The sequence below is a fragment of the Tympanuchus pallidicinctus genome, unplaced genomic scaffold (assembly GCF_026119805.1).
Source record: "Tympanuchus pallidicinctus isolate F22 unplaced genomic scaffold, pur_lepc_1.0 scaffold1, whole genome shotgun sequence".
Classification (NCBI taxonomy): Eukaryota; Metazoa; Chordata; class Aves; order Galliformes; family Phasianidae; genus Tympanuchus; species Tympanuchus pallidicinctus.
Genome location: NW_026294618.1, coordinates 88,817,066 through 88,844,633, shown reverse-complemented (window position 1 = coordinate 88,844,633; position 27,568 = coordinate 88,817,066). Strand labels below are relative to the sequence as shown.

The window sequence follows — 27,568 nt, the reverse complement described above, 5'->3', positions numbered from 1 at the left end:
CTCAGGCTGCCAAGGGCGCCATCCAACATGATCCAGAGTGCCTCCATCTGTTGCCTTTCTGAAACTCATCACAGCATGGATCCTTAGTAAAGGCACGCAGCCTACTGCTGCATGCATCCTGGTGAGAAGGGAACTTATATGCCCAAGACTGTCAGGCTGCTTTCATGATGGATGATGTTACATGCACATATATATGCACACACTTTCTTCAAACGTAGGGTTCAAAAAGAGCAAGAGTGTAATGCTACCCAAATATTCAAATGGTTCACCTCAGAAAAATTAGATAAACTTCTTGATGAGACCTGAATACGGATCAGCAATGGGAAAAGACCCATTTTACAGATAGTTACAGGGAAAGACATTTTGTTTCTTTCTCTGCTAGACAGAGTACAGGACAAGGCTTTCTCAGCTATCCAGAGCCTGCAGACAGGATGTCTCTACTGTGGAAGCTGATGCAATGTGATTTGTCTTGATTGACAAATAATATTGAATGCTTCATTATCTTTTATGAATCATCGCTCTAAATTTACTTTTTCTGAACTTGATCTCTTGATTATGGAAAGAACAATTCTATCAAATTAGTCCCTATAAATTACCACTCAGAGAAATATTGGACAATCACTAAGGTTGAGATGCTCTAAATATCCAAATATGAAATGTAATTAAAGATTGGAAAAAGAGAGAAATGAGGAGCACAGATGAATGTCCACAACTCCACTGTCAGCGTTACACTTGATATTTGTATGATGATTCAGCAGCGTATCATTATGAAAATCTCATCTTTAAAATTAAGCAAGAACAATAAACATTTTAAAGTGTTTCACTATGAAAGTGGAGATATGAGTTTCTGAGTATTTCCAGCATGGTACAAACATGTTCTAGAAAGGCATAATAATAGCACTTCCACAGTTAGAAAAATGGAAGAACATAGTGAAATACTGCGATTTAAAAGAACGTAATGCCTGTTAGTGGAGCATTTGCCACAATAAGAAAAATATTTAGGGTAAATGAGGCCTTCCTCAGCTATGCCCAAAAAACTTTCTGTTCTTCCAGCTGTTTTGTGTGCCTCTAGTAAGGTGCATTTCCCTACAAACGTTTTTTCTTTCTATTGAAAAGTAATTGGTTCATTACTTAATTCTAATCATCATCATGAAACAGAAAGCCTAACCTAGAACTCTAAATTATTTTTCCTATTATGATCTCTAGTACATCTCGGAGTTTGATTCATCTGCCAACTGCAGTTCCTGCATCTTCGCCCTTCAAATGGAGCACGATCCTTACTCTCTGCAACAGTCATGTTCTTTCATACCAACGAAATGTATTGCACAAAATCCCAAATTTGTACTATACCCTTCAACATAAAATTCAGTCTCTCACATTCAAGTAATGAATCTGTCCGTGCAAATGTTTGTTGCTCCTGCAATACATCTACAAAAATAAAAAGCAAGAAAAATGTTGGTATCAAGCCCCATGTGCTAGCTCAAAATCAGCTACTTTAGTAAGATACAGATGTTTTTTCCACTCTTTTTTCTGCCAGACCTAACAAAAACACTATTGCTAACACCACAGCTTCTGCAGCACTTACATATCTTTAATCCTTTCATTTCAGCATCTCCACTGTATTTTGATATTACCACCCTCCTAGTAGCAATCGCTCAGTTAAAGTGTGTGCATTTCTGATGACATCAATTCCTTCTTTGTTTACTGCAGCAGAGTCATGCTGGCTACTGCTCCTTTCATCCAATCCTTAAAAAAGTATATTTTCAAGGCTGCAGGATTAAAAATGAAGAGTATAAAATATTGACTTCTCCTAATCTTCAGACAAAAGGGATTATTAGTTTAGCTAAATATCTAATCTGTATTTCATGTTTATAGATAAAAAAATCTGAACAATTCAACAGCAATTACTAATTAGCACTCAGAGGTTCATCAAAGTTCAGGGTAATTATTTTGCCAGCAACAATTGCAAGTGCAGACTTAAAAGCTATTTACAAGGATGAACGATATATATATATATTAATAAGAATCTGTCATAAACCATTACAAATTTATAGGTTTGCAGATTATCTGTGTGAAGAGAGATCACCTCACAGAAAAATACAGCATTTCAGAAAAATGCAAAACTAATTTTTTTTTTTTTTTTGTGAAGTATAAGAAAATATCACTTTGGGGCTCTGTTGAATATCAATAAAGTTCATAAAGAGATATCAAAAAATTAAAAAATTCTCAGTCATGATGGTGTATAATGGAGCAGTGAATCAGATAATGACTCTTGATCTAGTAATCACATTTTTTGCGGCCAGTGCTCGCCCAGAGAGCAAACAGATACATGATCAGAGAGGTTCTCCTTCCTCAGGCTGAAGAATTACACTTTCCAATTGTAGAGTCCAAATGTGGAGCAAGGTTTATACTCTCTAATTTATATCCTTTCACATTCACCATTCTTTCTTATGTGAGGAAAAGAACAGAGCAAGCCAGAGAGCAGAAGTTTATTTGCCTCCCACAGGAGCACTGCCATGCATGAATTAGCATCTTCAGATCCATTTCAAGAGGAGAAAGGGCTTAACCTAGCAATGACACTGGCAGATTTCAAAAAGCAAATCTAATATTAGACTCAGAGTGCCAGCAGGTCAAATTGGTGCGATGTTAGAGTGGGTGCTAGCCGTATGTAATCAAAGACCTTTTTGAGCTATTAGAATCATGGATGTTGTTTCCTAGAGGGAATACCTTAAATACCTTGGAAATGCTACTTACTTAAAAGCAGAGTCATAGGCTCTAATAGCTTCTGATTTCACCTGCCCTTATTTAAGTAAAAAATTATCAAGCAATATTAAAAGATACACCATTATACTGGAAAACAGATCTCAGTCTTCTTAAACTAGGCTGTTTTTTAAACTACTATTCAACTATCATGTGGAATTAGATTAAGTCTATGCAATTATATGGATCCTTGATGAAGGAATTTTTCTTGGTTCCATAACTACACTTAGCAATTGTAGCTACATACTGTGTGGTATCATCAAATGTGTCATCAGTTAAAGTGATCAATACAGACACCGGGGATACTTGCTCATGTTGGTACTACAGCTGCAGAGCTTGTGGTCTAAATCAGCAAGACAGATGAAGGAGGAGAGCAGTCAAGGGATTCAAACAACACATTGCAAGCACCACGCTGGTTCCTCAATCATTTGTTTGCTGTGAAGCAACACACAGCAAAAAGCCTCAAAGGCATGTGAACTGAGGTTGTCCATCCATGTTTTCCCCCATAGCTTTTGTGCCATACTACCCAAAGAACACAGACAGTCATGACCAACACATGATCCAATTACATAATTTAAGAATGAAGGCTGGAAGATTTGCTGGATAATAAATAATTCTCACTATGGCTAGCACTACAAGAAAAGAAATAACTAAAATAGTCTAAATTTGGACAAGAATCAGCAGCAACCCCAGGTAAAGAGATAACTTCCCCCCGCCCTGCAGTCTCTTCATATGGGGAAACTTCTTAAGGGTTAACAAACTACTAAGATACAAAATAAATTATTTAACCAAAAGCAAGCTTCTGTGGACTAAAATCAGTTGTATAACCTTACAGAAAAGAGATTGCCAGCCCAGCAAGCTTCATTGAGCCATTCCTGATAAGTATTTAATTCAGATTACACACTAGGAGAAAGTAAAAGAGATTTAAGAAAACCTCTGTAGCAAGAGGTGATGACAGCAGTAAATTATTCAGTAGTTACAGTTGGAGTCCAGCCATCAGAGACCAGAGAGGACCCAAAGGTGACATAGCTAACTCCCTTTTCTTACAATTCGAGACATCCTCAAGATATTCTGGGAGATAAGAAACACTTATTTCAAAGTGTATAATTCAAAGCTTATAGGAATAAAACAGTTTAGAATTAGAATTCTAATCTTGAGAATTAAAGTATTTTATAAAATGCAGCAAAGGTTTTTCCTACTCACATTCCTGGACAGTTCCCATCTAGTTAACCAAATATTAAACTGATACTTCCATGCACACAGCACACACAGTGAATTACTTATTTCAGGTGGTTTTGACTAAAGATAGCTGCAGGTGACATCCTCACTGGGACCACAATTACCATCAAATTCCTGTCCACCAAGTGAGGATCAAATTCACACAGTCTGTGTGGAATATAAAGATGTCTGTACAAAGTAATCTCTTATCCCGGCCCTGGTTACCAGTCCAGCAAGAAAAACATCAGAATCCCACACGCGCAGAACAGGAAGAAAAGCACATCTCTAATGAAGCCACAATGGTGAAACTGTCTGCAGATTTCTCCCTGCAGAACCAAAAAGCCAAAGCTAAACTCTTATTAACTATCAAACAATACTGCTCACTACTTCTCCTGCAAACTAAATGAAAAATGGGGGTTGGACTCTATGATCTCTGGAGGTCCCTTCCAACCCCTACAATTCTGTGAAATAAATAAAGAGAAAAACAAAAACACACCAATCAGACAGCCTCAGCTAGAACAGAGTGACTTCCAAAATGTCAGTTAACTAAAAGAAAATTACATTATTCATCACCCTCTTGTGCAAACTCCAGACTAAAATTTTACAAGACGTTCCCACAGAAGAACACCTCAAAAACAAAACACTACTTATCATACATTGTACAGGCTAATAGTTCTACTACCCCATATATTTACTGATCATTAGTTTACACGCAGCAGATAGTTATCTTTTTGTTAGTTACGAGTTATTTTATCCACACCTGGAAAAGCACTGAAGGATTCATTTGTCAAAATCAGTGACCAGGAAAAGGCAGCTGATAAACAAACACAGACTCATCTGCACTGTTCACCACTTAATTCCCCTTAAATAAAAATACATTTTTAAGTCATCAGAATATATCCTTTTCACTTAACTGCACTTGCATTAGCAGCTTAAATCAGTTTTTAAAACATTTTGTTCTCTTTTTCTGAAAAACTAACCACACACAGCCTCTGTACAACATAACCAATCTTTTTCAGATCTTAATTTGCAGGAGGAAAAACAACTACTACCTACATTCAGGTCAACAGGATAAAACAAACATGCAACAGATGAAGGCATACAGTGGGTAGGCCCTTTTCTAGTACGAAAGAATGTACCTTTCTACCTTTTGGCCAGTTTGCAAAGGCACTCAGTGGGAGACATTCAAACTTTCAGAACCTAAAACTTTTCTGCTAAAGGCACCTGAATAAGTGCTTGCTTTCTAAGGTGATTAGAAAAGGCAGAAATCTCAATTGAAATGGTCAGCTTAACTTTCAATAAAGGTTACTGCCCAACACGCTAAAAATATATTGTGGAGTCACACAACAAATAAACAAACAAAAAAACAAATGGTCTGGTATTGACTATGGCTGCCCTTCCCTTTTCAAAAGCTGGTTCTGGTTAGTAACTCAACTAAAAAGTGCAAACAGCTGTAAACAAAGTAGCATATCATGGTAAACAGCTTGACGCACTTAAAGCAGAATTTACAAACAGCTCATTCTGTTGGGATGTACACACTGCATACATAAAAGCATACAGGTGCTTTTGTTTTGGCCTCTATCCACTACACATTCAGTGGTTCCAATTTTCTGACCTCTTGTTCAGTTGAAATAAAGCACAAAAAGTTTACTTTTTTTTCCCTGAATTTTCCAACATCCCATAGTTCTTGTTCGCGTACAGGATTTGAGGTTCTTGTGGTTAGTTGCACCATTTCTGGTGCAATTATAAAAATAAACAAAAAGGAAAGCAGGAAATAATTTCATTCATCCTAACACTGTGCAAAGAGCGTAACTGTATTCAGCGGTTCTTCCTGGCAGCCCTTCCTTTATTGATAGCAACAAGCTTTTATAACTTGGAAATAACAAAGAACATGATTGGGAGGCTCAAAAACTCTACAATGATCAGTTGGTGATGAGAAATCTAAATAAAGAAAACAAAATCCAGTTCCATTAGCACACTAGCTTTAACAGAGTAAGCTGTGAAAATTTCAGTGCTCATTTGCAGTGTAAATTGGGGATTGTGTCACAACTGACAAATTGACGTTTTCACTTCATAGCAAGACTTAAACAGAACTGTGCTAAGTGTAGTTTTTAGGAAATTGTTGAAGATACAGAAAAGGGATGGAAAGCTAGGTAGCCAGAAATTTGTTTGCAATTTCTGAGGAAAAGGAAGATTAAGAGGTAAGAATGTGCAAGAACACTGAACTGTAAAAATGGTACAACTCCTTGCTATGCAAGGAAATAGACACCACGCTAAAATAAAATCATCAGTGCTGCATGGGTGGAAGTTTATCGGTGAAAATAAAAAGGTTATTTTGACAAAGCCATGTTTTAATAAAATCACATTAATTTTGAAAACATGCCAGGTAGCTGGAAAAAGTTTTCCAAGTACAAATATCTTTGCAAACTCAATTTTACAAAGAAGTAGTTTTTAGTTCTATGAATTGGGATAAAGAGACTAAAAAAAAATGCAAAAAGAACAATGCAAAAAAAAAAGAAAGATAATATGGAACATCACTGATGCTACCTTACCTCAAGATACAGCATCACTTCGTACCAACTACAGCAAAATTTCTTCTCCTAAACCATGCCAGATCAAAAAATTCTCTTGAACATTCATACTACTCAGATGCTGTATAATCCTAAGCTTTCCCAATATAGTTAATAATTTGAACAGTATCACAAGAAGTATCAGGTCTATGGCCCACAGAACATGCAAGTGCCTCCAACTTGCCAGACACCTGTGTGTCACAAAGAGGCCAGAAGAAAAAATAGTTTTTATACATGCAATTAAAGCTCCCATAATCTTCGTCATCTCATAAACTTGCATTCATTAACTTTCAGAGAAGGTGGCCAGGCACTGGAACAGCCTGCCCAGTGCTGTGGAAGAGGCCCCAAGCCGCCAGAGTTCAGGAAGCATTTGGACAACGCTCTCACACAGAGGGTCTGATTTTTGGGTGGTCCTGTGTGGAGCCCAGAGTCGGACTCAGTGATATGTGTGTGTCCCTCCCAACACTAGATATTCAATGATTCTATGATTTAGAGTCAGCCTTGTTGACTACTTCAGAATGCACTGGGAACACTTGATCCTTTCTGTCTCTTGGCCTCAGTCTTTTGGGTCAGTGAGGCTCACTTTCTTTTCTCTCATTCAGCTCATGCCTTTTTTCATATACAACCCCTCAATATCATTCTGACTGACCTCTTCATCTAATGTAGTTTCCTTTCAGCTGTTCTCCATGGTCCTTCCAAAACCACTTTCCAGGCTCTGTGACTCCCAGCAATCTTATCCTAATTTATTGCCTTGGAACCTCATGCAGTCTAACTATTATTTCCTCACCCTCAGGATCAGATAAACCCTCTTTTGCATTGTCTGAACAAATGCAGGAGAAAATTGAGGGCACAGTGGTAATACAGTCTCTGCTCACTGCCTGGGAGAAATAATTAAGGGGAAAAATCTTGGTTAGTCTCTACAGTTCTGAAAAAGAGTAAGCTCAGAGTAGATGAAATATTTGGAGAAAGTTGGTGTCAAATCCACAGGTGAGCCAGTATTTGTCAACAACCAATAACAGCCAATAGGTCAGATTCTTTACAAGAGCAACAAAAGAATTACAAGAGAAAAAACAGGTTGGAAAAAAGAGAGACGAAGAAACAATTTTACCCAAGCTTCTTCAGAGCCACAGTGTGGGGAAGGGAAGGTAAGCACAGCACTAACTGAGAGTAAGAAGGAATTCTGAAGAGATTTTTGAGAGATATTTTTAAACCAAACATCTCTGTTGACATTTAGTCAGGTGAGACATACATATTTAACACACTTTGCAAGCAGACATGAAATCACTGTACGACAGCGAAAGCTTTCAGTGCAGTCCTGGGTAGGCAGAGTAAATAATGGAAGGATCACTCTCATCTCATTCCCCAGCAATACCAGATCATAACTCTTAATCACTTATTTTCTGCATTGCTCTGCTGCTGGTCTTATCAGCTGGTTATACTCAGCTTTCCCCTATATACATCCATTCTCAGAGCTATATGAAATTTGGACATGCATTCAGGCTACATGTTGAGGACAACATTTGTGACTCTACTTCAATGAAACCTTACTTGCTTTGGAAAAGAAGCCAAAGAAGATGATTTTGAGTTGATGACTCTTCAGAGAAACAGATCCTCAAAAGCCATTACGTTTCAATGTCCACCATGCAACTAAGCTCCCATAAGCCACAGTCCCAGATGTATTTCTAAACACTGCTATGGTGGGGGAAATCACACACCAGAATACTTTTTGGGTAAATATATTTTATGTTATTTACTTTCAGAAGGTTTTCATTACCCTTCTCTCATCACCTTGGCACCAGCACTTTATTCTAACGTTTGCTTTCCCTCGTTTTCCCTTTCTTTCACACAAGCCACAGAAATACCAGCGTTTACATTCTGATCGGCAAATTGGAGATATCTTTTGAAATCAATTTTTTAAGCTCATCTTCAATAGCCTCTGCTTTTGGAAATAACTAAGGTGCAATACTCCCATGGCTTTGTTCTGCTTCAGTTCTCAAAATGTGGTTCTCAGTGTAGGTGGATGTGGGTTTCTTACGGAGGAACAACAGAAAATGATTAAAAAGAAAGTCTGAAGGCAGAAATTTTTGAAACATGAATCCATATCTCCACACAAAAGTTTTAGGAGGCAGCTAGTTCAAACTGATTTGAAAACAGCATTTCAGATAATCTGAGAATTTTCTTTTGTTTATGAGTTATTGGACAGCAAGTTTCTAGGAAGACTTAACTTAAGGGCTGATAGTTTCACTGAAATTATGTGACACCACATGAAAAGCTCAGAAAAAAACATTTCTTCCTTGGTGGCAAATGCAGCTACAAAACAAACAAAGCACCAAACAAAAACTATTCTAACATCAGTTTCTGATACTCCTTACTTTTTTGAACTAAGGGAACACATTTTTTAGCATCACTTACAATTTTTTACCTGCATGATAATCTGACATAATAGGTAATACATTTTGATTATCAACAATATTTATCCTTTTGTAACAACAAATATATTTTGGATATTTTAGTTATCAAGGCATTATTCTTATACTCTGTATTTCAAAAATGCAGTGAAATAGCACCAGAAGGGACAAATTTAGTGGCAGGATTATTTTCTTTTTAAATAAATAAGCAACGTAATAATAGTTTATGAAATACCCTGACTTCACAAGAAAAGCTTGGGGGCAGGCAATGGGAAAATGGCAGGAAAAAAAAGATATTCCTTACAGTGGAATTGCATTTTGAAACTGCATAACTAATTGCAAATCTCAAAGTAAAAAACCAAATTCAGATTTCCAATCAAATGTATTAAGCATTTTTCAGTGTTCCAGTGCTTGCAGTTCACAGCTGTTCCCTAAAACAAATATTCACAAATAGTTCCCTTCATTTATTGTTTTTTAATTTAACAACAACAAAATAGATTCACATCCCTTTGCACTTTGTAATAGTTACTAGGCTTCAGATCCAACCAACATAGCGATATTTCCATAGCTAGCTATATAAAGCTAAGCAAAACTCAGACATAACTGGACTAGACCAGAGGTCCAGCTACAAGTGCCAATGGTTCTGGCAAAGTCTGGATTCAAAAGTCAACAGCTGGTGGAAAAAAAAGGGGAAAAGAACAAAAAGGAATGATATGTTCTTCCCCTTTTGATTTGTAGGAAGCTATTAACAACTATGCTTGGACACCAATACAGCTGCCAAGTATCCTTGTGCTTAGTACTCACAAAGCTCCATGAACTCACTTCCATGCAGACACAGCTCTGTTTGAAAAGACGTGCTCCAGGAAACTATAGCTGCTGGTGAGGTTGTTGGCATTCCTGACATGCTCACAAGGGCTATTCAAGATACTCTATCTTCCAGGAATCCAAGTAAGTTCCCTCTGCTATATTTCTGCTTGTGATGCTTGAAAAAGTCAGTACAGACTGGCTGGAGTAGAAGCAGAAATAGTACAGCTATTTCAAATGAAGATCTATAGGAGTCTTCATGATACAAAGTCTGACATTTTTTACGTGCTAGAGCAGCAGTCACTTGTGAGAGAGATCACTAAGCACTACACCTTAGTAGGTCTACTTTGTTTTTCTGTTTGTTTGTTTTTCTAGATTGCAAAAAGAGGGGTTTCATTTCCTACCCTGTTGCCAACAGGAAGCTTTATCAGGACCTGAAATACAAATTGCTGCAGAGAGGGTACTATCTGCCTGTTCCCGAATTAAGCTATCTACTGAAGAAAATAATCTAGAGGATAAAAATGTACTTGGAGAAGCAATAATGAGCCCTTTAAATAAAAAGGTGAGACAGAAAGATTGTTTTTCACAATTCCTCAGCACTAGCTCCAGCTTTACTATTTAGTTACCCTTTTTTTTCCCCCACACTTTTCCTCTCAATCCTCTTTTTTCTTCTCCTTGGACATTTGGTCCAAATAATACAGTTTTTTTTCTGGTAGAAAAAAAGAAGTATATTTTGAGCTTAGCAGCACGCACAGAATCCCAGTGAACAATCCAACAACATATTCCATAAACAATGTCAGCACTCCTATTATTCTTTGTTACTCTTTTCCCTATTAGGGACTATCTGAAAGCGTTCCATACACACAGAGTAATCACAGTGCTCCACAGTTCTTTGTCAAGATGAGCCATGTTTGTTCTAGAAACACAATCACTAGTGAAAACATCTAAGTAAACCAAACTCATAGCCAGCCTGGTCACTTCTTGAAACAAGTCTTCTGCTGTTCTACAATAGCAAACGCAAAGCCAAAACCAGTCTACTCAGACTCGGTATAAAAAGCTATCAAGTATCTTCTCTATTAAATGGAGTCATGTGACACTGTTTGGCTCTGACCTCTCAACTAAATCCACATCTTTAGAAACATCTAACTAACATTCGCAGAATCATAGAATCACCAACGTTGGAAAAGATCTCTAAGATCATCCAGTCCAATCGTCCACCAATATTTACTACTAAACCACATCCCTCAATACAACGTCTAATCATTTCTTGCTTTCTCCAGTGTTAATTCTGCTTTTGCTAGCTGGCTTTGACTGTCAACAGATTACAAGTCACCATTCAAGAGCTCTTCAGCAGCCCAGGAATCCAAAGCAGAGAGAAGGACAGACGACTCTGGACTGCTGCCAACAGCCATCAGAATACACGGTCAATATTTTTCACCTAAAACCTTACAATTGCTATGATACAATAATAACAATAACTGTAAAACAGTAACTTGTTGCTTAGGTAAATGCTAAAGTTCTATTTATGATTCTCTCTCCCCAGGAATCAATTATCTTAGGGATGCAAGTGGTACTGTCATTGAAGAAGGGTTTGGAAAAAATATAATCCATAAATAAATTACTGGTTTCACTGAAATGTCTTGGATTCTGAGATATCAGCAGGAGGAGCGTGCTTTACTGAGAAATCATAATAATAAGATGTTTAGAAATCCAGAGAATCTGCCGCAACACTGGAAAGCTATCATTTTCTGTGGAGAGAAGCAATCTTTTTTTCCTTCTATTCAAGTACTTATTTGAGGCATTCAGTCTAAAGGACATAGTATTTGAAGATTTCATTCATATTTATAAATCACTTTTACAAATTATTTCTGTTGTTTTATGAATTTTCAAGGTCATGTCCTGGTTCACAGAAGATCTGTAGCGTTTGACTGAAACTCATGGCAATTCTCTAGAGATGCTCACAAACAGCATTTTTAAACTCTGGAGAATTTGAAATATCAAGTTGTAGGATAAACATATGTCCCCAAGTTGGAAGGAATGCTTTCACATTCAAAAGGCTACTCAGATATGAAAAGATCACGTTCTGAACACAAAAGCAGTTGATGACATGTCATAACGTAAAGAGTAAGGGAAAACACAGTCAATTGTTAGGCCTGTTGCTGTTATCCTGGGAGATCCACAATTCCAAAGGCTTTTCATGACAGCTGACTTTTCTGTCATATCACAAGCCCTTGGAGCCACCAGGAAGATGGCTCACAGCAGCAAGACAATACAGCTATTGCAGTTTAGCAATGTACACGTACAGTCCAGAGATCCTAAGAATGATCAGATCCCTGCAACTGATCAGAAAGTCTCATCAGAAGGCTTTCTGATGAAAAGCACTGCTGCTCCAATGCCTAAATATTTCTCAGAAGACTTTTCCCTACATTTTCTCATGTTTTGTATCACAAAAAATCCTGAAATACATATTTACAGTTGCCTGGTGTGACCTGATTCTGACTACTCTGGTTTGAAGAAATGACCTGAAATATTAATTTTCAATGTATTTCCTATTGGGTTATCTTGTCTCCTGAGGACAGTGGATCACAGGGCTGGATCCATTTGCAGATGGCCCTCTCTCCACACAGGACTCACACATGTTTTGGTAGAATCAGTTCAATAAATTAAATCAGGAAACATTTTGATTTTGAAAGACCTTAAAGTTTTATTTAGAAATGAAATAAAATGTGAAACAAAATGTTCCACTGCTTTAAAATAATGTTTGAATTAATTAAGTCCCTGAATATTTTTCATACTTTTTATCCCTATCCACAACTGAAAACATTAAGCACTTTCTACAGTACCATGGACACTTACAATGACATGCTCTAATTAAAATATCCTGAAGAGTAAAAAATCTAGAAATAAACCATAGTGAAGTGCAAAATGTATTGCCAGTTCTAATAAACATGCAGTTTTAAAATAGAAAATAAATTTACAATGTCAAGCTTAATGCTGTCAGAAGACAGTAATGAGATTGATTGTAAAGATATCCTTCCAAGGCTTTTGCTTGCCTTCAATGTAATTGGATAAAATTAAATTTTTCAATATTAAAAAATAAAAAAAAGTAAAAAATAAAAATAAAAAAAAAAATCGGTGAGTTTCCTGGAAACCTCAGTAAGGTCAGAATTTTACTCTTCACTGTCACTAAACTGTGACTTAGTTACTCTGGATGTGAAAAAAATATTTCACATACATGCAGTATTTATACATATATATATATAGACATGCAGGTATATAAACATACAAAAAATGGTACATACGCATTGTACATAAAGAAGAAATAAAAGTATGTAAAAAGAACACACCTTTCATCAAAATATGCATATAAATTGTACATATATATAATAATTACACAACATCACAATTCCTTACACATTACTTAGACATGTAGTTTTTTCATCTGATTTCTTCCTCAAATTTCCAGTCCCCACTGTGGATGCCCATTCTATGACTTGGGAGTTATACCGCACCGCTGAACTGTTTACCATGTGCACTATATTCTAGTCAAGGGGAAGAAACTGAAAGGTCAAATGCTGTTCCTGCTCACACCACGCCCAGAGGGACAGTGGCTCTGATGTGCAGAAAGTATGCAGAAAATTCAGTGGGCTTTTGATCATGGTCAAATCACCTGACAGCTTTAGACCTTCCTGAATGCAGCAGAAGCCTGAGAGTAAGCTCTTGGATGTGAATCTGCCCACCAACACAGTGTTCATAACTGAATAAGTTGAACTGAATCCTTACCATGTTGTTATCTTACTCAAACCTTAGTTCTTTAACAACATAAAAGTCGGATTATACAGACTTGAAATTCCATACATCTCAGTCAAGGTTTAATGCACATGTGCTTTAAATCATGCCCTATTTAACACTTATAATTACACAGTTGACCAAATTCCCCCCAGAAAATGTTTCCATAGCCTCTTCTAATCACCTCACAGAAATCTACAATAATATTTGTCTTCTATTGCAGAGCTATTTACTCAGCTAGGGATCCTTAAAGACAGCTCTCACTTCTGCCCCTGAAACTAAAGAATAACTCTAGTTCAAAAATAATAAATAAATAGAAGATTTGGAAGATACACCATTGACAAATATATGCACACATTGGAAATCAAAAGAGATTCAGCTCATTTACTATAAAAAGGTAATAAGCTGTGTCCTACCTATGGTGGTAATAACAGTGCCAGCGAAGAAGAAGGAACTTCCCAAGTCCCAGTGACTGATCTGAGTAGATGTGTTTCCTAAAGGTATGATTCCTGCATTTATTGCTGCCACTACTTGCTGCAAGTTTAAAAAGATTTTTGTCAATATTCATGAAACATTGATATTAATATACATTACATTAAGATAAGTAATTTATTTAACCCAAGCAATAAACCACAAAAAGACTTGTGTTGAGCTGCTCAAGTTTTGTCATTCAGCCAGGCTAGGATTTATTGCTCAGAATACACTTGAGCATGTCAGTGAGCTGCAAGCTTTACACTACTAAGGCAAAATGAACACAACATCCACAAAATCTACAAAAGTCATGTTAATTAAATGACAAACGCAACTATTTTTACTGTTGTAACATTTTGATGAAGAAAAATGTGCATTAGACAAAGATTCAAAATTACATTCCCCAAAATATTATTCTATTGACTTAGTGAAGCAAATATATTTTTTAAAACGCATTCATTTTAAAACTCCAAGAAAAACATCACCATGCATCATTTTAGATCAAATGAACTCCAAATAATTAAAATATTTCTTTAAAATAGATAATTCAGTAATGAAAGGTGTATAATTACATAAAATCTCCACTATATCAATAGCAAATCCAGAGTCAAGTACCAAATGTGTACTTCTCTAAATTTATACAACTACATACTTCATAAATATTGTTCTTGAAAAAAAATCAGTTCCAGCAGCTGAAATGAGCAAGGATGACATTTATGACATTTTCAGAATGTTGAGAAATATGAAACATTTTCTATACTGGCAGTGTCACCTACTTACATTGTTATCACAAAAAGAGGATTCCCATGCTGTTTTATCTCCATTGCAGGTATACACCAGCAATTCAGTTAAACACCACATGTCAAGAAAACATATTTTTAAACTTGCAATAAATATTTAAAAGCAGATTTATTTCATAATCATGAACATTATAATAATAATAATCAGTGTTTAACAAAAGAACATCACAGGGAGCAATCCTGCAAAGCTAAAATGAACATTTTCACTAACAAATAGCTTCATCTTGGTGAGTTGTCCAAAAATGACTTTGCAGATAAAGGCATTCAGCAACAGAGTAGACCAGAATGGTTTTGTGTGTGGGCAGAAACCCCACTGTTCTGGTTTCTGAAACTGCTCTGAGTGAAGCCCTCTGAAATTGTTTTACTATTTCAAAAGAAGACTATCTTGCAGAATTAATATTTTTTTTCAATCAGAAAATAGATAAATATTTTGCCAGTTAAATGATTTTTGTTTCTAAATAGTGCCAGTGCAAGTCAGTTAATGTGGATAGACATGACAAAACATCAATGCTGGAATCACCAGGCCATTGATTTTCCATGACTGGATCTCAACCAAAATCCACCGCTTCCAGTTTGCCATTGCCAAAGCTCAGATGCACAAAGCAGCCATCTCTGAAACTATGAGGATGCCACTGCCATTTTCAGCACCCAGGGTGTCAGTAGAAAGCCCACTGGGGTAACCTGACATAGAATTTGCATTGCTTTACCTTCTATACTTTCAACTTTTCATTTTAAAATGCTTTGAAATACTAGAAAGCAAGACATCCAAGATGTGGAATATTCAGTCCTACTGAGGAAGAAGAAAAGAATAAGGGAAAGGGAAGGGGAAGAGAGTTGAATTTTCCTTTCAGTTTGAGGAAAAATGCTTCTTCAGTGTTCATACATTACATACAACTTGGCAACTCTAAGTACTGGCAAGTGCTTTCGTTAGTTTAGAAAGAAACATATCATATTAAGCCCCATATGGAAACCAGCCCTTATACTGAATTCACGCAATACAGATATTCCTTTAACTTACATACCCTAGTGTGCTGCGTTATGAAGCCTACTGAATACATTTTGAGTACTGTTTCATTTTAGAGAACTAAGAATTTTCATCATAAATCCTTGTACCTGCAAGTGAGAACATGCACTTCTGTGAGGACATCATATGGTAAAGTGCTGGATCAATATAATTTTATAGAACCATTCATGTCTTATTACAGTTCAGCATACTGTGTGAATGCCCTATACAGAGCAAAGCACCTGTTTAGGCAGTCTAAGATGACCCATTTTTATACAGATGTAAAAATTTTTCAGAACTTGATATCATCTCCATAAAGTTTTGAAGCCAAACAACATCAATGCCTTCTCTATGAAAGGCGAGCTCATCAAAGCAATCAAAGATCCATTAATGCTATGCATCTCCTAACTGCAGTATACTACAACTACAGAATTAAAGGAAGAAAGAAACAGCTTAACCCAAAATTGCTCTGTTGGGTTAGTCCTGACAAAACATAACAGATGGCTACAAAAGACAATTAGCCATTATTATGTCTTTGATTTCAGCCAACAGCTAATTAGGAAAAGAATGTAGAGTCAGGGCAAGCAGGCAAGCGAGGCTTTCTCTTCACACAGCTTCTGACTAGCACCTTTAGGAACTCTGAGTGGGAGGCTGCATGGTATTAAGATTGTTCGGGGTGGATCTTTTCACCACAAATTTCACTACTTTTGGAGTCTTCTACATGCATTTTGGGAGCCAAGACACATTGTGACAATGAGTTCAGCACTTGCTGCTGGATTGTTTAAAAAATAAGCACTTCCTCTTCGAGATTATTATGTGCTTTGTCATAAACTGTATGAAGATCTTATGAGAAACACTGAATTGAGATTTCTTATTTGTCTAATCAGAGAAATTTACTATCTTACAGACCCATCACCTGCCTCTTCTCCAAGTTAAAAACCATTAACAAACATTAAACATTAAAAAACATTAAACAAACTATTTACCTATTTAAATAAGCTCACTGAATCTTCTATATCAGTATTTATTGCCAGTATTTCTCATCAACCTTCTCTGTACCTTACTGATGCAACTTATGCGCAGTTTTAAAAACAGTTTTAGTGTGGAATGGCCACATGATACCTTCTTCATCATCTGGTTGTTAAGTTTCCAAACACACACTATTAAGCTTTCTGCTCTGTGGGTCCTGTGTTTGGAAGAAGCCAGCCTTAAATATTAAGAAAGCTACTTCATTACATTTCTTCACAGTCATCCATAAGTCATCCTCACTAACAAGGATGAAAGGCTTGAAAGCAACAAGGTCACAGGTTTACTGTGATCAATAACACTATCTCATAAAGTCTTTGGACTGGACGACATCTGTCCTTCTTAGTTTGATCAGTTTCTGTGAAGAGGTCCTCATCTAAGACTATTCTTAAGCATAACGTTAAAGAAAAGATCTTTACCTGTGTGCATGTCAGGGCACAATTTGCAGGGCAGCATCTTCTTTTTGACTACGTAACATAGCTGGCACAAACATAGCTGGACTATTGAAGCATTTCCTTAGCCTGGAATAAAAACTAAGCTTCATACAGTTGTTTTCTGTTGAATTCACAAAGGGCCAGGATCTCATTCTCCATGCTTAAAAAGCATCCTATTGCATTCAGTACTGCTAGATCCACTTTTCTCTCTTACTTTATTCTTGATCTCCAGTTTTCTCTCCTTACGGTTGCCTTACTACTAGAGCAAACACAACCATTTCATTTGTCACAAATTTGGCATGACTTTCCTCCCTTTATAACTTTTTTTTCTGTCATTTGAACTCTTTGGAATATCCTAACATATACAGCAGCATAAGTAACTCTTTGCTTTCAATCTTGAAACAGCCAGAACAGTCAGAATCATGAAAACTGTATAATCTTTACATTTATATCAGGTTGTAGCCAACAAACACTTCATGATCTTAAGATGGGAATTTCTTCTTTTCAGCAATACAATTCAGTAACAGCCTTAGAGGAAATTTTTCTAGTTTTTCTTATTATTATCCCCTGTGCAAACTAGGTTCTGACTTAAACCTTGGTTTTACTTCAGCACTACAGAACCACTTAGCTTTATTATAGGAACATGGACAGTTTTCATTCTTAAGCCATACAGATTCTTTCACTTGCCTTGCCTTCCCTGAGTGTATTCATCTACCAGTTGTTTTGTATGAGATGTGTGAGGACAGAGCAGAGGAGAGGTCCCCCAGCATACAGCATGCAATCAAGGTCTCTATGTGCTGTCATTTTAATAATATCATGTGCTTGCCACAAAAGTATTAGTGTTTTCACCACTTGCTTTTATTTGTCGTCACAATTGTGAAATGCAGAGGTTTTTTTGACAGTAAACTGAGTATCTAAGTATCTAAACTTTAGGAACTTAATTCCCTTTTTTTTTTTTTTAAATCACATGGATCTTTTGGCTCGCTTTGTACTGTATCTGAAATATAAGCATGAGGTGCATTGAGGTATTAACTCACACTACATTCAAACTACCTGGCTCTACACCCCTATCCAGGCATAAACTTTAGTAGAACATCAGAGAGAAGAGAGGAGATGCTTGACTGCAGAGCAGATGAGCCAGGCATTCATGCTACTTTCAAAAACTGAGCCACAAAGACATATAAAGCCTGCATTCACCCTGTGCTGTTTTGCTTGAAATTGGAGCATGGGGAAAATGAGAGCAACAACACTAAATTTGATTTTAATTCAATGCCAGTTTCCCATATAATTTAGAAACACTTTCTGGCAAATATATTGTGTAGTTTTGTGTTATCACATCATGATTTATTCAAGCAGAAAACTATCCATTGAGACCACACTGACCTACCCTTGCAAATTATCACATAAATCAGGCTTTCAAAAAGGAGCTATTTGGGCAAGAGGGGGGAGAAGTAGAAGACAATTCTCCTAGGTCAGGGATTTCAACCTCCGTTCCTCTGACCCCGCAAGGAATCAATGGAGATGAGAAACAAAAGCAAGCCTGTTGGTGATGGAGCAACATCCACTAAACTGGGATCCTCAGTACAACAAATACGGAGAGGTTATAAACTGAGGACGACAGCCTCCAGTAGTCTCCTACAGAAATAAGCATATCTCAAACCAGCCACCCTAATTCTTTCTCACCTTCTTGTCCTCCATCAGGCACTGAATGCTTGTTTTTGTACCAGTCACGTCACTTTTCTGAAATGATGTAACAAAACACTTCATAACTCTCAGCCTTTCTGTCCAAAAATTAAAATAGGTTCACTGCAAAGTATACTGCTGATAAAAGACAGAGTATGCACTCTTCTGTTCCCCAGGTTGTCAGGAGGTGCCTTGTACTTCCTCTGCGAATCATTTAACAAGCAGTGTCAAAAAATCAAAAATGCCTCATAGTTTTTTGGAAACCCAGCTCTCCTCCTGGAATTCTTCCTTTTTACAAGAGCACTCCCTCTCTCTCCTGTGTACCATACACCTCATACTGTCCAGCTACTGCTCAGATCCTTCACCTGGCACTTCACCTTTGGTTTGCAGAGGATGGAAATCCCAGTTCTTTGTTCAGAGGCACATTCGGATGCTTTTAACACTTAGCAACTTACTCTCCACTCTCTCAAAGATTACACTTTTGAGCCCTACTGTTGAAAAACAATGCAACGATGTTTGTATTGTAATTCTATGACTGATGTAATTTTTTTTTGTTCGTCTAACTTACAACTGTAATCTGCTCTGGAGTGCTCATCATGTCAAAAAGCTCTTTACACCCTAAGTTCACAATCTTCTTAAGCTAAAGATACACAGGAAGATATTGAAAAACATTTATATTTTAAAATATGTAGAATCAACAGAATACATATATAAAATTCTGCGTGTGTGTGTGTGTGTGTACACATTTATATATAACATACATACACATTTATACATACATATGTGTATGTACACATTTTGAGATGAGGATCTTACTTTGCTTCTTGAGATTAAAGATAGGCAAAATTATTCAGACAGCTGCTCAGGAAAATTGACTTACCAGTGACTCATAGCTGCCACCCTCTCTAAGACAAAAGCTGTCATTCAGATGCATTCAAACTAGCTAGGTTCTGGGTCCTGGAAAACTGTTCCTCTGAACTAAATATATCATTCAAGAGCCCAAACCCCAAACTACCCTGCTCAAACAGAGAAGTGATAAGGGTGGTTAAAAATCTATTTATTATTATTCCAGAAATTTGTATTGCACTTAGGCTCATGATGAATAAAGAGCACGTGCTTTAAAAATTCCCTTAGGTTTAATGAGCATGAAGAAAATAGCTGCAGAAGAGGGATCTATCCTATCAGCATGCTAAAATGGGAATGGTCCCAAGGCAACAGAAAGTTTGGCAAAAATTTCCCCAATCTGCGAACTGAGAGAATTATAGAATCAGGGAATCAATGAGGTCAGAAAAGACCTCAAAGATCACCCAGTCCAACCCTTCAATTACCACCAGTATTTCCCCACTAACCCATGTCCCTCAGTACAGAGAGCAGAGCTAGAGGAAGAGATCCATCTGGAAGGGCACAACAGGAACTGGAGCAATCCAGAGCAGGACATACCCACACCCTGGGGGCTCCACAGCCTACCTGTTTTCTGGTTATGAGGCCCAACCACAGCAGGTGGATATATGTGTATGGCAGGTCAGGGTGAGGTTAAGATCACAGGTGCCTCCAGGAGGTTTTTGATTTAAGAAATCAATAGCTTGGACAATATTTCCTGAATATTTTTCTCTGATGAGAAAGAAGCAGGCATGATGTCCAGGGATGAATACTGACTAGCAGTATATATGGGGACTGTTGAGTCACAGCCTGAACCACTGATTGATCACCTGAGAAAAGCATCGGCTCAGCCCTGGAAGCACAGGTGAAGGCAATCCAGCTGTGTGACCCGAAGGAGTGGAAGCTGGCTGCACCTCTCTTAGACCTTATTTAAGGGCTGACTGATGCTGGGGAAGGTGCTCTGGTTGGAGATCTCTTCCTTGTGGAGTTTTTCCCCAAAAGCCTTGATTTTTGAAGATGAGTGACTATTCTTTCTTTGTTTTGTCCCTTTTGCCATTTCACTCTTGTATCACCTTTCCACCACTCTAATCTTTCCAAGCGTAATGCAGAGTTAGCACGAGAAAAAAAAAGCAGCAGAATCTCTCTTCACCAGCTAGGACTATCTCTGTATTTGAATATAAGAATACATAAGATCAAGTGCTTTGAGGGCCAAACTTCTTGCTGAGGCCTGACATATGCTCAGAGTAACAATAAAAACTACAGCCCCTGCACCTCAAGTTTTAATTGCTTTAAAAGTCATTAATTCAATGTTGCTTAATCAATACTACTAGCAGGCAGCTCTGGGACTGGTAGCTGCAATTTGACATAAGCTTCATGTCCAAAATGCAGCAGTATGGCCTTGTACATTTAAAAAAGAAAAAAAAAAAAACTGATGCAGTGGTATTTTGGATCCTCAGCTAAAAAAAATTCACTGCAACATCAATTTCTTTTATGCTAGCCTGTCAATCTTTCCAAAGCTCTAAGGCTTATGAAAGATAAGCACCTGCTTCTTTGCAGGCCAGGATCCAGACCAAGATGGGATGTTCCTGCTCCCTTTTGGGGAGACCAGAAGCAACTGCAAAGATAGAGACAAAGAGTATTTATGGTTTGAGTTGGTATGTGCCAGACTACCTCCAAAAATTCCTGTTAAGAGACCCACAGGCTGCAGCCCACAGGACTGAGAATGTCTGTCAACATTGTGACTCAAAGAAGGAATAAAATTTCATTCAAGCTTAATAGGCTTAGCTAATAGATTTAAAATTTGTATAAATAAATGTCAGATTTAGCTGAAAACAAAATCTTTGCATATCTTTGACTTGTTATCTCTAAAAAATTATACAGGTAGCTCAAAAAGCTTCTAGTCTCTGGGAGAGAAAGAAGGATTTACATTATTTTAACAGTTTTCTACGTGATCTGAGAGGTTGTGGCTCAAGGAGCTTAGCTGGCTGAAATAAAACAACATGCTTCTGAGGATGCAGCTATATTAGTTTCCTGGGGCTAAAATGCAAGTTGTAAAAGGCCCTATGAAAAAGATATAATATCAGCTACTGGTGAAGGTGCACAGTAATGAAAAATATATTCAAGCTACTCTAAGCTACAAAAATAAAGTCACAGAAAATACATATTTTGAAGTAAATATTTTTAACAATAAATTAATCATGTCACAAGCCATGATGACATTTTGGTGATGAATGAAACACAGCTCGCATGTCATTCATAACTGTTGGGCTTTCCTCCACAGAGATAAAGGAAAAAAAAATATTTCCTCCAGAAAGATAAAGAGAAGAGACATTTCAGTCTTATTAAGAGCCTAAAAGATGAATAGAAAGTAAAGACAGAATTCAGTACATGAAAATACAGAATGGAAGTAGTCAAGGAACACAACTGTATGGACCCTGACCCAGACAGCTTCCTTCTATGTTAACCACAAAGCCTGTGCAGAGCCCAAAGAGATGAACTCATGGGATCGAGGTCAATACAGCTAATTTTGGCAGCTCATTAATTCTTTTATTTCTTCTAAAAATGTAAGAACATTTTTGTGGGCATTCACTTGTCAGAGGAAGCCACATACTCCAAAAGGGGTTGGATTTAAACTCTACAAATTCCTCTACTGCTGGGACAGTTTGGTGCACCATTCTGAAAGCTTGCTTGGATTCTGAAATGAAGGCTTTCTAAAAATCACAAGCACTACAAGGAACACACTAAAAGATCATCCTGTTAATTTTGATACTATTTTTTCCACTTGTTAGGGTTTTCAGAATAAACAGATTTGATGAATGTTTCTGCTAAAAGAACCAAGAATTGGTTACTTTCTGTTATTAACTTTAGTTTCAGAGTATCTTTAATTTTTTTATTAAGTTTGAGAAGTAACTGAGATATCTAAAATAATTCACACCAGCTTCTTAGGATGCTTTAGATAATTAAAATAATTTAACTGAAATTTTCTTAATTTCCATTTTTTATGATAATACAAAACACAATCAGATGCTTGGGGAGAAGTGGATTTTTTTTCATTTTGGTTTATAAAGGCCAACACTGAACCAGGTAATTGCTGAGTTATACATAATTAGCTGTTATTCATATAAAAAGCTTTTTTCTTGTTTTCCAATCAGCTTTCTCTTTGGCAGAAGGACGAATGCTCACCTCATTCCCAGGACAGCCCATGACACACAATACTAGTCACATCCTTACTTTCTAGGAAAAACATGATTTCTAGGGGGGCAACAAATTCAGAAGGGGAATGAGATGTATGTACCAGTAGGAATGGCAGTTTTACAGAGCTGCTGGATAACAACTTCAGTCCAGCTCACCTGTCCCCAGAGACCAACTCTTAGCCCCAAAGCACATCATGATCTCAGCAGGTGTACACACACACGGTGGCTGCTACGCACGGGTGCATGAACACAGCAGGAGATTCTTCCAGGTACTTGGCAGTACTTTGTGCATCTGAGTTTGGAAATGGTTCCAACATTTTCAAAAGTTTAGTAGTAAGCTTAGCAGAGGGAACAGCCCACACACTAAAAGAGAACTGAAACCAGGATGAAATAGTTAAAGATACAAGTGCTCAACTAAGAGATTTTTTTTTTTTAAGTCTCTAATTTCTATTGTTCCTTGGATTACTCCCAGGTTTCTATCAGCTTCTGTCACAAAATCTCACTGATGAGAAAAAAACATTGTTCCAACAGATGTAAAAAATCAGATTTATTCTGTCACCTGTGCTGCATTTCAGGACCAAGCTGTGAGTGGGCATGGATAGAGACACTGAAAAAACATCCATGAAAATTGACAAGAGTTCTTAGTAGCAAAGTTTCTGGACATAGCCTCTTTTACAGCTTTCTAATGTGAGATACAATACATAACCTTCAACAAACCAACACTTCCTTATCAGTTAATAACTGAGACCCTCCCAAGACCTTCCAGGTGAAATTTGAAAAGCCCACATTTAACACAGAGCTTGCTGATCAGTTGATGAGAATCAGACTCACCCAGGCAATGTTTGTGTGTCCACAAGATTAAATCATGGGATATTTCTTTAGGTGTAGATTATACTTACAGCATCTCTTAACACTGTGCACTACAGCACACAGTGATCCACTTAGTATTGTTAATATTGGCTTCAGGCCTCAGCAAAAGGCATTGAAATTGTCTAAAAAAAATGGTCTCTAGTGTGTGTAGATATCCTCAACTTGGCTTGTGCACATTTTAAGGTCAGTACTAAATAGAAGTGTTCACGAAATAAAAAAAAAAAAAGAAAAAAAAAGGAAAAAAAGACGTTTTGGAAATCAGGTCTCAGGGTCACACATTGCTGTTGTTCATTTCAGGTGTATTCATTACAGTGAGGCAGCAAAGAAGTGAAGCAGTTTGCAATGAAAGAGGTTTGCAGCATGAGACCGTGGAAATCAGGAGAGGTCATGAAGACCACCTCATTGCCAACAGATGCTGACTGGGCTGACCTCCAAACAGTTAAAAGGAAATTTCAAGTGACTTTGTGAGGTGGTTGAAGTTGCTTGCCCACCAATTGCAGAACACTATTTTGTTCTCTTTGCATGTTTCTCTGGGCTGCATAGAAGCTCTCCATTGACCCGTTTCATAGGTATAGGTATATCAATAATATGAAAGTATAATTCCTATTGAGTACACTTAGAGTAGCCACACAATTAGTGTGAAAATACATAGTTTCAAGAAATCAAAACCCAAGCAGTAAAGCTCCGCGTGCTGGGATATATGCAATAGTATATATTGCCGAGGCAGGAAGGATTTGGGTGACCAGTTAAAAAAAAATAATACCCACAAGGATGGAGAATGCAGAAAGTGAAAACTCCCTATCCTCCATATATTTCTAAAAGCTCACAACTTTATGTGCTGTAATCAGCTCTGGGGCAAAGGGAAGATTTTAGCAAAGATGATGGAAAGGAAATGGCCCTGGTGTGCTAGTGAATTGATTGTCATCCCACTTGCACAAATGTTTTCGGCTGAATTTGCTCTCTCAAAGTAGTTTTCCTAAGTTGCTCACCTGGCTTAGCCACCACAGAGCACACTGTCCCTTCAGAGTCTTGGGATGCTCAAATGGGTTCAGTGGCAGATCCAAAATTGTGAGGACTGAAAAAGCCTTGTATGATAAGCACCTTGAGCAATGACTAGCATAAACTAGTTCCTGAATTCCCAGAATGTTAAGTTTGAAAGGAAAAGTTTATAATGAATTTTATTATAGCTTGACTTAAGGTAAATACTTGATTAAAGAAGACATTATAACCTGTAGATTTGTAGTTTTCTTCACATACATTAAGCATTCCAGCTTCCTACTACAGTAGCACCTATTCACTTTCAGATTTGTATCTTTCAGTGATTCCTTAGATATAATTTATTTTTCTTCACACATATTATTTATTTTTAATCATGCAGACATCCAGTGTAAACTGCATTATCCTATACTAACAGTCAGATATTAGCCCTGGGAAATAGAATGTTATCCACCAATTCAGCTTTTTGTGACAAAGTGAGAAGTAATTTGACCCCCATGGTCATGGTAGCTGCCTTGGCTGGGAAAAATTGATTTGAGATGCTGCTTTAGCACAGATTTCCTATTTTGTTTTGGGTAAGCCAAACACCAGCGCCTTCCTACCTCCATGCCCTGGTCTTTATAATGCTGAGGAGGGGGTCTGATCAGCAGAATGGAGCAAAAATTAAACTTTATATTTACCCATCAGTAAGCAGGAGCGAGTTCTTCCCAAAAAAACCTCCTTGTGTTCACATGTGGGAGGCTGTGTTTTGAGCCTCAAAGGCCTCAAAGGCTTCTGTCTTTCCTGGCCACACAAAGATCACTAGCAAAGAAGGAAACTAATTCTGTTATAGAATCTGAGCACTGATAACCATGCCAAAACTCACATTGATTTTACAGATAACATCAAATGGACTTTGAATGCTGATGAAGTGGTTTTCTACTACCAATCTGTGCTGCTGGGTAGGGAATTATTAACGCTAAAATATCTAAGTACTCAAGAGCAAATTTCAACATTTTTTTGCCTTAAGGACCATCTCGTAGATGATGTAAGATAATATTGCTTCAATATTTCTATTTTTATCTCCACCAGTGCTGGATCTGACCTAAAAATTTCATGTGGGATATTTACGCTAGCTACAAGACATTATTTTTAATCAGAAAGTGTGTGTATATCTCTTTGTAAGATTAGCTCACATTCTGCTGGTAAAACCACTGAAATGCATTTTTTACACAGCACTGAAAGCGTTCATACCAACAGCACCTCCTCAGGCATGTCTAGTCAGGACACACGGAGATAGGAATTGCTGGACAGTCATTTAAAAGGTGCCACTTTTGGAACAATCTATATTCAAGGCAGATTGGTCTATGTGGCTAAACTCAAATTCTAAACACCCCGCCAGATCTGATATTAAAATCCACCTCTGGAAGGCCATGCTGCACAGGCCACTGCCATGTTCTGCAGCACCTGAGTGACCCCCCATTCTCATCTCCCTCTTCCCATCTCCCCAGACAGCTCCCAGTGAACAAAGGGAGTGATCCTGGCCATCCTTTGGCTGTTCAGTCCATCTTCCCACTGCCAGAATTTTTGGCCACCCCTCCCTAATCCCTGCAGCGCCACTGGACAGCCATCAGAATACGGACACCTGGGATTTAAGTGGGAAAGGGCCTCATGAGGCTCTTGATCCAGTTCTGCACTACTGCAAGTAACTATTTTCTATTATTCTGAGCCAGGTGACCTGCAAGGGTAAAGTTCTGTTAGTAGAAACACATTGATTTACATCAGTTGGGTATGTGCCTTTAAAAAGTGCAGAAAATTGAGATTTAAGATCAAAACAGCAAGCGCATAGTGCTTTCCTGTACTTAAAACTGAATCAATAAAAAGAAACATACATCTAGAGAAAAGCTAGCTTGATACAATCACAGTAAATTAGAACTCGTTTAAGGCAACGGATGGTGTATTTTCTTCTTCAGAATTGGGCTTCTCAAATATTGACACATCTAGTAAGGCACGAATCAACTCCTTTGTGAACTATTAATTATATATATTGCTGATTAATAATCATTTAATTGCCATAATGGGAGGCTTCAATGAAAAGGCTGTCTACCAAATGCACGGGACCTAAAAATAGCAGTAGCTTTTCCACCATGAGGCTTTGCATGAAAACGCTATTGCTCAACTCCAGGTCTCACCACTTGTTACTCTGCTTGGCCAACATGGAGCTTGGCTAAGAGTTTTCCCCCTGCACCTCTGCAGTGCTGCCATATATCACTCCTCTAAGGCACAGTGACAAGGATTTTGTAAGGATTACCTGAATCAGTTCATCAAGCTCTGTCGCATTCACACAGGAATGCTGAGATACGAATGTCTGCTTCTGAATCACAATGGTGGCTCTCTGGGAGGTTTCATGAGGCTGCTCCAGGGCTTTAAACACCGTTGCTCCTATTATTAAATACACGACTACCACCAGAAAAATTGTTGAGACTGTCTTCCATTTCATAACATTGATAGCTGAATCACTTTCCTCCCGTGAAGAGAGCACGGTAGGCTTGGTAGAAAATGATAATCTCGGTTTGGAGTTCTGAGTGGCCGATTTGGGATCCAGCAAGTCAGGTGCCGCCACTAACAAAACAGAAAAAAAAGAAAGTTAATTTTTACGGGGCTGGTCAGATTACGTTCACTGA

The 27,568-nt window shown here is 37.6% G+C and overlaps 1 protein-coding gene across 2 annotated transcripts in view; it reads right to left on the bottom strand.

The window, feature by feature from the left end:
* KCNK2 (potassium two pore domain channel subfamily K member 2) overlaps positions 1-27,568 on the bottom strand; it is a 118,415-nt gene that overhangs the window by 40,608 nt on the left and 50,239 nt on the right. For both annotated transcript variants that reach the window (XM_052681148.1, XM_052681157.1), the window contains 2 exons: positions 27,196-27,506; positions 13,966-14,083 (listed from right to left, as the gene is read on the bottom strand). In XM_052681148.1, coding sequence (XP_052537108.1) covers positions 13,966-14,083; positions 27,196-27,506 — 429 coding nt within the window. The remainder of the gene's footprint in view (positions 1-13,965; positions 14,084-27,195; positions 27,507-27,568) is intronic.